Source organism: Haliaeetus leucocephalus, unplaced genomic scaffold (genome assembly GCF_000737465.1).
Source record: "Haliaeetus leucocephalus isolate CR32 unplaced genomic scaffold, Haliaeetus_leucocephalus-4.0 Scaffold932, whole genome shotgun sequence".
Lineage (NCBI taxonomy): Eukaryota > Metazoa > Chordata > Aves > Accipitriformes > Accipitridae > Haliaeetus > Haliaeetus leucocephalus.
In genome coordinates, this window is record NW_010973368.1 from 2,273,113 (window position 1) to 2,286,466 (window position 13,354).

Here is a 13,354-nt window from a genome sequence, read left to right on the forward strand (position 1 = left end):
ATTATTGCAAATGCTACTTACTCCCCAGTGTGTCTCTGCAGCATTGGTAATTAGCGCACAATACAATTTGTAGGAGGCATGAGGAAAAGCACTGAAGTGCATTGATTAATATTGCCACTTAGTTTAACAGCAAGACAAGCTACCAGGTACCAAGGCCTAAATTACTTGGGGTGGGGGGTCATGGGCTATATGCAGAATAAAGTGGTTTTAAAAATAAAGAAGTTGCTATGCCCATTGATCTGACAGTGTTCAAAATGTCTTCCCCAAAGTATTCTTCTGACAAATTTAGCATATTGACTAAAAAAATGCATTACAGCTTTATTAAACAAGTAAAAACCTCTAACCTTAATGCCCTTGGGCAGAGCGCTTCCAATTCTGAGTGGAGGAGGCTGCCATCATCTTCTCTCTTACAAAGCCCCTAGGGAAAAAAACAGACCCTCTGTGTTTCACCTAACGTTTCCAGGAATGCCACTTACAGGCTTGCTGTGATGCTGCTTAGTCTTACCCATGTGCTTGAGGGAGTTGAATCTGGATGAAAAGGTGTGCTGCAAATGTAAGTTGCTTGAAGAAGCAGCATTAGCATTAATAAATGCCAACACAGGTCTAGTCCCATTCTAAATTCTTTTTTTTCCAGCTGCTCTAACTTACAGTTGAAGGCATAAAATCTGTATCTTGACATGGCCTAAGGGTTTAGCCTGAAGTTCAGCTCCTAATGCAGATGTTTACCGCATCATGCAGACATGTTTACTTCATTCTGTTTTTAAAAAAAAAAAAAAAAAAAAAAAATCTGTCTGTTTACTTGCCCTGTCTAGAGAGCTTTGCTGCTTCTTGGGAGCTCATATTCAGGAAGTTATAAAGAGGCTGCCGAGGCTCATCTGACCCTCTGTTACCCCCTGCTGCTCTTCCACATAGGCACCAGTGATACTGTTGGGGTGACCTGGGAAGTATTACATGTGACTATGTGGCTCTGGGGGTGATGGTCAAGGGTGTGGGGACCCCGGTGGTGTTATCCTTGATCCTGCCAGTAAGAGGGAAGAGCATGGAGGAGGACTGGGTGAAGTAGAGGAGAGGTCTTGTCCAGACAACTGGAAGAAGCCTCATGTTCACAGGTCCTGGTCCTCATGGGGGACTACAACAACGCTGATAATCTGCTGGAAGGACAACAGCAGCGCACAAGTGGTCTAGGAGATTTCTGGAGTCTACTGATGACAACTTCCTGACACAAATGATTGAGGTGCCAACAAGGAGAGGTGCTCTGCTGACCTGATACTTACAAACAAGTCAAATGTCAAAGTTGGGGGGCAGCCTTGACTGCAGTTACCATGAGGTGGTGGAGTTTAGGATCCTGAGAGGAGGGAGCAGGACAAAAAGCAGGACCTCAGCTGTGGACTTTAGGAGAATAAACTTTGACCTCCTCAGAGATCTGCTTGGAAGAATCCCATAGGATACAGTACTGGAGAGAAGAGGGATCCAAGAGAGCTGGTTGATATTGAAGGATTACCTCATCCAAGCTTAAAAATGGTCTATCCTGACAAGCAGGAAATAAAGCATGTATCAAGCAGGATGTTGTTTTCCTTGAATTTGAGTAAGGCTTTGGACTCTGTATCCTATAACATCCTAATAGAGAAGCAAAGTATGGGTTAAATAAGTAAACAGTGAGGTTGATTGAAAACTGGCTGAATGTCTGCACCCAGATGGTGATTGATCAGTCCAGTCCAGTAGGACACAAAGTCCACTAGGAGGCAAGTCACTAGTGGTGTACTCCCAGAGTCAAAATGGATCCAATCCTGTTCATGGTCTTCATTAATGATCTGGATGAGGGAGCAGAGTATACCCTCAGCAAGTTTGATGATGATACAAAACTGTGAGGAGTAGCTGATACACCAGAGGGTTATGCTGCCATTCAGAGGGACCTCGACAGGCTAGAGAACGGGGCAGAGAGGAACCTCATGAAGTTCAGCAAGCGGAAATGTGAAGCCCTGCACCTGGCCAGGAATAATCCCATGTAACTGTATATGCTGGGCACCAACTGGCTAGAAAGCAGCTCTACAGAAAGGGATCAGGATCCCGGTGGACAGCAAATTGAGCATAAGCCAGCAATGTGCCCTCATGGCAAGGATGGCCAACAGCATCCCAGGCTGCATTAGGAAAAGCATTGCCAGCAGATCGAGGAAGGTGATCTGTTCTCTCTGCTCAGCACTGATGAGGTCACATCTAGAGTGTCAAGTCCAGTTCTGAGCTCCCTAGTACAAGAAAGAGATGAACTTACTGGAGCAAGTTCAGCAGAGAGCCACAAAGGGACTGGAGCATCTTATGTATGAGGAAAGGCTGAGACTGAGCCTCGAGAAGGGAAGGCTTGGGGGAGTGGATCTTATCAACATGAATGATATCTAATGGAAGGGAATGAAGAAGAAGAAGCCAGACTCTTTTTGGTAGTACCCGTTGACAGGACAAGAGTCAACAAGCACAGATTAAAACACATGAAATTCCATCTGAATTCAAGGCAACAATTTTTTACTATGAGGGTGATCGAACACTGGCACAGGCTGCCTAGAGCGGTTGTCAAGTCTCTGCTTGTGGAGCTATTCAAAAGCCGTCTGGATGTGGTCCTGGGCAACCTGCTGTAGGTGACCCTGCTTGAGCAGGGATGATCTCCAGTGGTCCCTTCCAATTGCAATGGCTCTGTGAACTCTTTTTAGTAATGGCACTAAAAGCAGCAAATTCAAAAAATGGCAACTGTGAAAAAAGAAAAACTTATTAAGTTGATTACTTTCATGCTAAAGGGATGGAATCCCTTTTTTGATTTGTCCCAGTGTAACTTTGGTAGCTAATGTCATGTAATCTTCTTAGCATTCTGGAGTGAGAAGGTTTTTCTTCTCCAGCTTTCATATAGTGTGGATCAAAGGAGAGTGCAGTAATGCCAAACAAAGAAAAAAGGTTCATGGCAATAGTTACTGGTTATTGCAACAGATGCATTGTGCTTGAATTCTTCTACAGAATGCAACAGACTTCACCTGAGGCAGTTCAAATATATATGGCTTATAGAAAATGTTGATGCCTTCAAGAAGAAGGGAAAGAAAAGTTGTGGCAAGTGAAATGTTGCACTTCCCCTTCAGTGTGTGAGAGTGTAATATGCAACTATATATATATACACATATCAATGCATCTGAAATGGGAGAAGTGGACAGGATGATGTTTGATGGGCAGTTCCTTATAATATAAATCAAATGGGAAATATATCTCAACTAAGTGTATGCCTCCCTATAAAAAGCTTTGCAAGTATTGAAATTCGGACTAGGTTAGATTTCAGATAGTACTAACTGGAGAGGATTCCAAATTTTGCCCTTATGTGTTGCCACTCCCAAGTTGGGGCAGGTTCTTAGAGTATAAATAGTGAATTTTTTAATGCCTGTTTCTTTAGAGATCCTCGCTACATACTGTAAGGTGGAGCAAAAGGTTGAATCCAGTTTTAAAATGCAGCAGCGCTTAAAAGGAAATCTCTGCTCAAAACCCTGCAGGATTTTGAGCTGGTGAACAACAGCATACATTTGCTCAAAGAATCCAGGTAGCTGTAGGCTGTGTTCAGTTTCTGCATTAGCTGTGAAGTGATCTGAGGAACACATTTCAATCACAGTACTGAAAGTAGTGTTTGGTTATACTTGTTAATGAATGTTTTATCAAGTTATGGTCCCCACATGTTTATTATTGCTCAGAAACAAAGATTCTGATGTGCTGTTGACTGTTGTTCCTCTAGTACAGAAATCAATGGTTCTAGTTTAGAGGAATAGTGAGAGTCGATTCAGGTGGATTTATGCTGAAGTAGACAAGGAGAATAGAGGTGTTCAGTGGGTACAATAACTTTTTCCTCAAGGTAGTAACACATAGCTTTGAATGGGAACTTGTTAAACTGACTATAGCCAATCGACAAGTAATCTCTCTGTGCCCTTGGGATGTTTCCTGTGCCATTGGCTGTGTCTTTCCTTCTTCAAGGAAAGAGTAATCTATTGCAACAGATTTTAGAGACAGTCTATAGTATTTTTGACTTGGAATCTGTGGGTTTGTGTCTTACATGCAGCATGACACCTTGATACTGATTGATGTGTATTTTCAGGCTATTTGTAGATGATTGCAACTGTATAGACAGTTTCTTGTTATTTTTTAAGAGGAAGTAACAAGTTGGATCAAAGAACATATACCGTACAATTTATCCAAAATGTTTGGAAACGCTAACTTTATTGAAGGAGCAAAAGCTCCAGTGTTTGTTCACTACTAATCTAAATGAAAGAATGAAGAATATATGCACTTCTTTCCCTTTGCATCTTTTTTAGGCTTCTTCCTCCTCATTTTTTTAATGTAGTTCTATAATTAAAACTTATTTTTCTTACTTTATGAAAGAACATTCATGGTATGTAGATCTTGCTTTCTTTTAAATACCTTGATATGAGAAATATGTCTTAAAAATATCTAGTGGCCAAGCTTAAGAGAACTAACTATCACAATCAACATATTAATCAGATAATTTTTCCCTTTGACACAATTTGTGCTTTGCATTCTTCAAGTTCTTTATTTGTATGAGCCTGTACCTTACACTCTCCAGGAGTGAATAATGGGGCCTTAAATTTGTTGTTGCTCTTTACAGCTTGCTGATATTCCTTTTGTAGCCAAAATGGATTTGAAAAAGACCTCTATATAAGTAAGAGTCTAGTTCACAACCTGCAAATTTCCCTGTCTACAGCAGAAATTCATCATGTCTTGCTGGGGTAGAGCTGATTTTTACAAAAGATAGGTAGATAATTTGCTAGGGTCAGCATTATTTTAGGCAGTCATTTAAGGGGAAGAGGGATTAGGAAATGGTGATTAATTTTTCAGGTTTCCATGAGAAAAATCCAGTAAATAGGTCCTAATACCTACATCCATGCTCTAGATAACACAGCTCTCAGTCCTTAGTGAGATGAGGAGTCTGAAACTAGAGTACTTTCTCCTTTCTGCTACAAATAAGAATATAGCAAACCATTTTCGAATGAGAAATCTCAAGTTTGTGCTTCTTTCTCCAGATGAAAAACTGTGTTTGCTTCTATTTCCAATTAGAAACACGCATCCTGGAACTGAAGAAAGAAGACTTTTGTGTTGAGTTTCAGCTTCATCAGAATTCTCAAAAAAACCCAGAATTTTTCATCCCGGCAGAAGCTGAAGCATGGAAACTTTCAGATTTGCCAGTAACCGGTCAAAGAGGAGCAGCCCCAAATGATTGTAATTTCAGTCCTGAAGAATCAAGGTAAAAACAAATATCCCTATATATAGTTTTTCTAGATTCAAATTATAGACAATATGCATATGGATTTTTGGATAAAGATAGGAAAGTTTAATTCCTAACTGCAAATCAGTAAGTCAGCTTTTTACTTAGACTCACCGTATCTTTCCTTGTGGAATGCAGCACTTCACCACTTTATTCTCTGGCACTGATAGAAAATATGATCATGGCAACACACTGCAGGGATTTCAATGATTTTGATCTCTCCAGATAATTTTAAAAATGCATACTGAACAAAATTAGAAAAGATGATCTAAAAGTCTAGTAGTATCTGTGGCTTTACACAACAGGCACAGCGTACCCTAAGTATGATGAATGAGTAGGAAGCAGGAATAAAACAGGGTGAAGTCCAGATGAAGCTGGAAGAGTGAAGATGAGGAGCTGTAATACCTTGTAGGCAGTCTGTGACAGGAATCTGGACAAGGGCAAATATGGTTGAAAAGTGTAATACAAACTCTGAAGATTTTATTCTGTCGTTAACTTTGGTCATTTATTGTCATTCATTTCCCTCTATGGCCCTCTACTGCAGTCTTAAGAAACATATACACTCATGCTATATGTGACATAATATATGAAGGTATACCTAGCTGACTAGGGAACATCCTACCAGTTCTGAGTGAATTAGGCATTCTGAAGCCCAAGTCTTAGCTGAGATGATAGATTTGCTTTTGAAAATGGGATCAAGGCTGCAGACCCCTAAGACATACTTTTGAAAAATATACTCTAATTCTTCAGTTGTCTGGCAGATTCTACACCTGGTTTTGTTACCTTTAGTATGATCTAGTGGTGACCCATTAGGCCCAAACCAGTCCATAGTACTGTTCCATCTCTTGCTTTTTTTTGCATTAGGGCTTGAGATATGCTGGTAGGGCAATGCATCCTGTACTAAAAGCCAATATAATCCTGAGTGCTTAAGCACAGCTCAGCACAGAGTCAGCCAAAGATTGTTGCTCCTGCCTTTCACCAGTGCCACTCACACTGGCAATCAGGCTGGTCTTGAACACCAAGATTAACCTCCCACAGCAGTCAGCATGTTGAACCGTCTTGTCTGCAAATATATTGCATGTAGGATCCTAAAGTTATAGGCCAAAAACTCAGTGTGGTAGATACTATATACACTGCACAAAATCTGTACTTCCCCAAATAGATTGCAATTAGAACATGAGAAAATATCTTGATATAGAATGACCCAGGAAATATTGAGTCAGTGGTGATTTGCATTATAGATGATGGCCTTAGTGTACCATCATTGTGACTTGTCAAGTTTTCCTTTAGACATCAGGAAGAAAACATTTGAGGGATTGAAAGATGATGATGAGGTATATTCAAACTTGTTCATGGGAAGCACATCCTGAACATGGAAAATGCACAAAAAAAAGCTCAAGGTTTGTAATGTCTAGGCAGTAGTATCCAGAGGCATCTATCACAGTCTGAAACAATACTAAATGAAATTTGCTAGACAGAGCAAAGATGAAATAGGCTTTGAAGCATCTGGAAAGTGAAGACAAGCAGTTTAAGCGCTCTTCCCCCCCATATATAGTGTAATGCACTAAGTGAGTACTTTTTTTGATGTGAATCTCCCTGCTGTCTATGTATGATGTGCTTTAGGTTGCACCATAGTTTGCCTGCAGAATATCTTAACTTCCTTCTTAAAGAACCATAGAGAAAATAAATCCAGTGGAAGCAGCTGAAGAAAGGGGTGGCTGAGTACAAACAACTGTCTACCTAAGAGAATGACTCTTCGGAGCAACAGAGAGCTTTCCTTTTCTTTCTAGAATGTGAATTATACATAATGAAAGTAAGGTATACAGCAGAAATAGGAGTTCAGAAGGTATAGCTTTTCTGTCGCTACTCCTTATGACTCATTGGCTATGAAGCCTATAAACAGAAAACAGTTAAGGGAAGCAAATGTTAAAAATATTTGCTAATCCCCCTTCTAATCCATTTATCTACTGATTTTGCTGCCATCTTACAAGTTAGATGTGAGTTATCTGCGAGTATCAACAGATAGTGAAGGAGTTTTATAAAAGTCTTACCCTGAGATGGAATTTTTGTGGCCATTGAATCTTGTCTTATTTTTCCTTGTCTATGACTAAATAAGTTACTGTAAAACTCTGTGAGTGGTATACAGTATGGAATTCCTGTTGTCAGTTATATTTAGAATAACAACATCATTTTACAGATTTCTTCAAGATGAAATCCTAGATCTTGTCTTCTGGATATCCTTATTTCACTTCATGTGGAATTGTCGATCCTACCAAAGAATTTGGTTTTTTCAACCTGAACATTAATTTGATCCCCAGATGTTTCATTACTTTGCCACTCTGTCTTAAGCACAGGTTTTCAATATTTGCTTCCCTTAAGCATTTTCTGTTTATAGGCTTCATAGCCAATATATATTCATCTGTTTTATGCCTTAGTACTGTAGTATATTTATTTACTTTGCCAGATTTACAGGTTTTTTTCAGAATTACAGAATTAAGAAGTGACAGAAGGACATTGCTTTTACTGGCTATTTAATACATTTGCGATGGTTAACAAGTTTTGATAATTTATTTCTGTGTATTTTGTTTTGGGAGGGGAGAGGAACTGGTTTTGCATTATTTTTCTTTCTTTTTTTTCCCCTCTCCTAAACACAGCACCATAGAAAGAAAGGCTAATAGGATACTCCCTGAATTTGTATCCTCATGGAAGGATGCTGCAGATTTAGGTGGAAAAACAGAAACTGCATTCCTTTTAAAAGAATTGGACACTCTGAGGGCCAAAAATAAAAAGGTACAATTGAGATATTCAGATCACAGTATTTGCTCTTTTATGGTTGTCTTACAAAACATACATTTTAAACTGTTCCTAATTTAGTTTTGTTATTTATTTTAGTGCACCAATCAATAGCTTTCTTGTCATTTTGAATTCTTAGTATCTGTTTAACAACTGCTTCTCTGGAATTAAAAAAATCTTTCATCCTACCCTTTGACCTTTTTAATCGGTGACATAGGTTCTTGCACCATGGATGAAAACGAAGGAGGACCAAAACCAAGGCCAGGATTTCATGAATAGAATCTGGAGGTCATGCTTCTGTACACGTGGTCCAGATAATGAATATGCCCTGATACCTCCTCTTTGTTGAGGGGAAAAAAATTCCATCCTACTCGCACATTGCATTGCTTCTAGCATTAGTAGCAGTTGCATGCACCTAAACAACAGAAAAGTCTATAGTCTTTCCATGAAGTGTCATTGAATATTCAATGGCAGGCTCAGATGAGCTTGTCCGAGAACAGATTTAGTGAATTCCCAGTTAAAAGAAAGGCCTCAGCATGCAAAAGAATAACAGTTTTCTATCTGGCGATGCACATGAAAAATTACGTATTTACACCACAATCTCTTCAGGCTGTGATGTCAGTACTCTTGGAAGAAAATAGGCTATTTATGCAGACACTACTTGCATTATATTCCATGTAATTCTGAACTTAGTGAGAAGGACCACAGCTGGTGATATCTGAAGAAGAGAATCCCAAGTGAAAATAATGGTACACACATTGCTGCTTGTCTTGCAGAGTGAGATAGGGCAGATGATAAAAAAGATATTTTTAATATTTGTCCTTTAAATAAATAAATATAATTAATTGAGCTTCTGTTGTATTGCTTAGTGTTTGTATTTTGGGTGTAAGGAACTATTATTTAAAATTTTGTTGTGGTTAAAAGAGCTAGTTGACTGTTTCAGCCAGATAAGAATCTTACTGTCCATTTGTTCAATTCAGCTTCAAGATAAGCTGTCTGAAAAGGACAAGGAGCTGAAGACAATAAAACTGGACTTAGAGCTGCAGGAGAGAGCTACAGAAGCTAAGATTGCAGAAAAGATTGCAGGTACAGTAGGCAAGCGTTTAACAGATGGCCGTATGGCTCATACAGTACCCGCGGTTGCTATATGACGTGGCCTAGTGAATGTTAGCTTTATTTGCTAAAGGAGGGAAGATTTGACTTTTTTTTATGTGTTTAGAGTTGCTTAGAAAATAGGTGGCTTTAACATCCTGGTACTGGTATTAGCAGGAGCTTTACCTGTATTCATACTGATTTGGGCATTAAATGCATTGTTAACACCATGTCAATCCAATCACAAAAAGGTTGTTTGTTTTGTTGGAAGGTCCTGAACAAACAAGGGGAAATAATGATTACCAGTGCCTCTACCTTTCAACCAGCAGTTCAAATACCACTTATTGTTTTAGCTTGTTCAGAGCAATACTACCCCCTCCCCGTGTATGGTGATAGTTGCACATTCACCTCAACTAGAGACATGCACTTTTCTTGAAAAATCTGTTCTTTTGGTAGTTATAATAAATTTTTGTCTGATGATGGTATGTCTCCAGTGAATGAAGTTTATACAAATTCCCAAAATGAAAGGTTTTTAAGTTTATAGCTGAAAGTAAATGCATGCTTATATTGGTTGTTACTTGTTCTTTGGGCAGACACAGAAGAGTGGAGACAGTTTGTATTCTACAATTTTGGAAATTTCTAAAGTAATGAAACTGAGTACTTTTATTATTGAAAAGTAACTGTGTGTAAAGTGTACCGAATGGATGAAAAATACTCTGAGGTTTTCTGAGGAATTAATGGGAGCGCTTTTATAAATTGATCATATCATTTGTTTATAAAAAAAGTGTAAGCTAGGTAAAATTGTGTCCTCATAGACCACACACACTTCATATAGTATTAATAATACTAATGCCTGTCCCCAAAATGTTGGTAATGAAGGGAGGAGTAACTGTCTTCAGGAAAATGGAGCAGAAAATGAACTCTCCAGCTGAAAAAACAGATGGCTGACTTTCCACTTAATGTCAAACTCCTGAGAATACAGTATTCTGTGTATATTATAGATGGAAGAGAGAATTCCTAGATGTTCTGTGGTGGAGGAAGGGCAAGGCAAATCTAATCTACATATTAGGAAACAAATTGAAATATAGGCATAATTTTATTCTTATTTCATTTTGCATAAACTGCTTGCTTTATTTTCAGAAGAAAAAAAATCCGCACTGTGTATCATAGTTATATCCAGCAGCCGAAGGCTAATGCAAATTGTTTGGGTTGAATCCCAAGTCTTCTGTTTGTTCCTGGATATTTGTACAGTGTTTTACCTCTGTACCTATAATAGAGAAATATTCTCTTTGATATCGGTGTTCATTGCTCATTAAAACCTGGAAAGAAGTGTGTGTCAAAAGGTGTGTCAAAAACATGTTTAGTTTCATTTTTATGTATACAGTCGAAATATTTGTTAGTATTGTTTTTTCCTACACTACTGTTTAAACTTTCTAACTATGTCCTATGCATAATATTCTCTTCAAAATTGTATGGCGTGCATATGGATATAATAATTAACATAGTTATTCCACTTTAAAAGGAAGAATAAGCCAAATTTTAATGAAAGATACAATGTGTAATAAGGATGACCTTTAAAAAAAATACCCTTTTTTCTCCTTTTACAAGTTCAGGAAATATAAAATCCTTTAAATGCTGAGAGAGGGCAAGAGGCTCCTTACTACTTAAGCTGTTTGCCAAAAGGAAGCATCGTTAATATTTCATGGTTTTTTTGCTTCCTGACTTACAGTTCTAAGAATGTTACCAAGTTTGGATGAACGTTTTGAAATCTGGAATGTTGTCAACCAAACTGAATTTGTGGAGGTCTATGTGTCTGTCTCTCATAAAAGCCTTGGGGCAAGTTCTAATGGACAAGCAGAACCTAATAAGGAAGACTCAGTGTGTTTAAGAAAAACTTTTTCCCCTTGTGTTAAGTCCTTTGAGGAAAGGAGAACACATGCTGCTGTGATTTCATGTTGCTAGTTAATGTTTAATTACTGCAGTGTATAACACATGGTAGAGTGAAGCTTGTAAATATGGGTGTTTGCATTTTTATTATTACTTAGTACTGACTTTATGATAAGAAAATGACTCCACAAAATTATATTGTAAAAAACATCAGAAAGGTACACCATAAAAATGTTATCTCCTTTGAGGAATATTACAATTCTATTTTAAAATTTAACCCTCTAATTGATGGGTTTTACCTAAACAAATCCCATGGAAAGAACAGAAAAGCTGAAGACAAAGGCCATTTTAAAATGAAGCTACAACAGTCTTCAGAAACAAATAACCCAATGCTTGTTGCTTTATGATTTTTACTTTGTTCAGACAAAGAAGTGAAGAGAAAAAGTATATATTTGTGAAATGCTTCATAAGAGAATAAGAAAAAGTAGGATTAAGACAGAAGATATACATGATGGAAGAGAATGTTTAAAATTGTGTGCAGTAAATAACCTATTTTCAGAAGGTGTTTATTTTAAAATTTTAGTAGCCTGGAAAATGGATTTTTAGAACTTCCTTGGGTTCCTATCTCTGTGTCAGGTAGCTATGGCTCAGGAATTCACAGTTTTGGTTGCAAGCTTTTAAGCATTAGAGACTATTGTTTCTGGTGGTCATAGTTGCCACAGGTTCCTGCTGCTGCTTCATTATTCTTCTGTTGTATTTCCTCTCATTATAAGCCAATGTCAGAAGGTACCATTGTTTCAGTCCTCATCATGTAGAGGAGAACAAAGGTGGAGGCAACATTGGGAAAATCAAGGGAAGAACACATCATAAAAGAACAGAGGCTAGGATAATATAAGGAAAAAAGGGAACACCATATGTGAACTGGGTATGAAGAACAGACAAATTTTGAGATGTGGGACTGCAGAACTTTCATATGTTGAACAGAAAAGGGAATGGGTGCACTCTGTGGGAGGGGAAAGGGGGAAAGAGCACACATCTTCTGAGGACAGACTGGAAGATGAGGATGGAGGCATTGCAAAGGAGTAAGTCTTCAAAAGAACTAGCAGAGAGAACAGATCTCACTTTGGATGGGCATAATAAGTGACTTCATTTTTTTCTAATAGAAGAATTATACAGGGGATGTATAAGAACTTTAGAGGAAAGAGCTGGTTGAGTGTAAGTGAGAATTGTAGAGCATAGTGGTAGACTTTCTAGACTGGAAAAAATACTAAAGCCCTGGTCTTCTCAACAGTAACCCCCACCATTACTGCAACAAGATATACCATAGTTGGCATCACAGCCTCGGCTCTTGGAATATTTTACTTGGTATCACAGTGCTATATATTGAGACTAAGAATAATTCTGAAGGAAAATATAATAAAAAAAATTTCTCCTTAAATCTTGCTGTAGCAAGGTGAACGAAAATATAATAAAAAATATTTCTCCTTAAATCTTGCTGTAGCAAGGGCTATTCTGGGGGGGGAGAGGGGAGGGAGGGTGCCAATATCTAATAGTAATGTTACCAAAATTTAATACTTCTTGAAATCAGAGTCAACTCAGCGGGAAGTGGATTGAGTCCAGACTGGCTAGATCTGGTAGGTGTTACACACTACCTTCAGTGCCTGAAAACTGTATTAGCATTCTGCAGATGCTCTCTGAAAGACCAAAGCGGTGATAGGAAATATAGTGTGGAAAAAGGGGAAAGCAGTACTTCTAATACTGTTGTATATGTTATACAGCTTTCAGTCTCTGGGAAACGATGGCAATATACCTACAATGAAGTCCCCTTTTTCAGGTCTGTTTTTACAAAAATGTTGAGAATTAACATTTGTGGTATTACGGAATTCTTGAATACGGTATGGAAATGTTCATGAACATTATTTGAATTTTTCTAAATTAACTTGAAAAAAAATTACTGAATGCATATGCAATAGTTAATAATAAAATATTCAAGTGGCTATTAGCTTAGAGTTAGTTTGATTTAATATCCCATAAAGTAAGAGGAAATAAGTAATCTTGCCAGTAATAAACTTTGGGTGGCAATAACTTCCAGCACAGAAGAAAAATATTTTCCATTTCTTCAAAGCTCATTTTCGAGTGCCTTTTTAGATGTTATTTTTTTTTCTTGCATGTCATCCATTAAAGATTAGCTGTGGAAGGTTGGAGCATGGAGAGATTATGAATGACAGAACAACTCCTGCAGAATAATAATCAGTTTTTGGTATTTAATGCTGTTTGACTTTTGCA

The 13,354-nt window shown here is 37.9% G+C and overlaps 1 protein-coding gene across 1 annotated transcript in view; it reads left to right on the forward strand.

The window, feature by feature from the left end:
• The first annotated feature begins 1,775 nt into the window (after positions 1-1,775).
• Positions 1,776-13,354, forward strand: part of MIPOL1 (mirror-image polydactyly 1) — a 144,360-nt gene continuing 132,781 nt past the window's right edge. The window contains exons 1-5 of the mRNA XM_010583990.1: positions 1,776-1,864; positions 4,662-4,693; positions 5,089-5,275; positions 7,951-8,086; positions 9,070-9,175. Coding sequence (XP_010582292.1) covers positions 1,776-1,864; positions 4,662-4,693; positions 5,089-5,275; positions 7,951-8,086; positions 9,070-9,175 — 550 coding nt within the window. The remainder of the gene's footprint in view (positions 1,865-4,661; positions 4,694-5,088; positions 5,276-7,950; positions 8,087-9,069; positions 9,176-13,354) is intronic.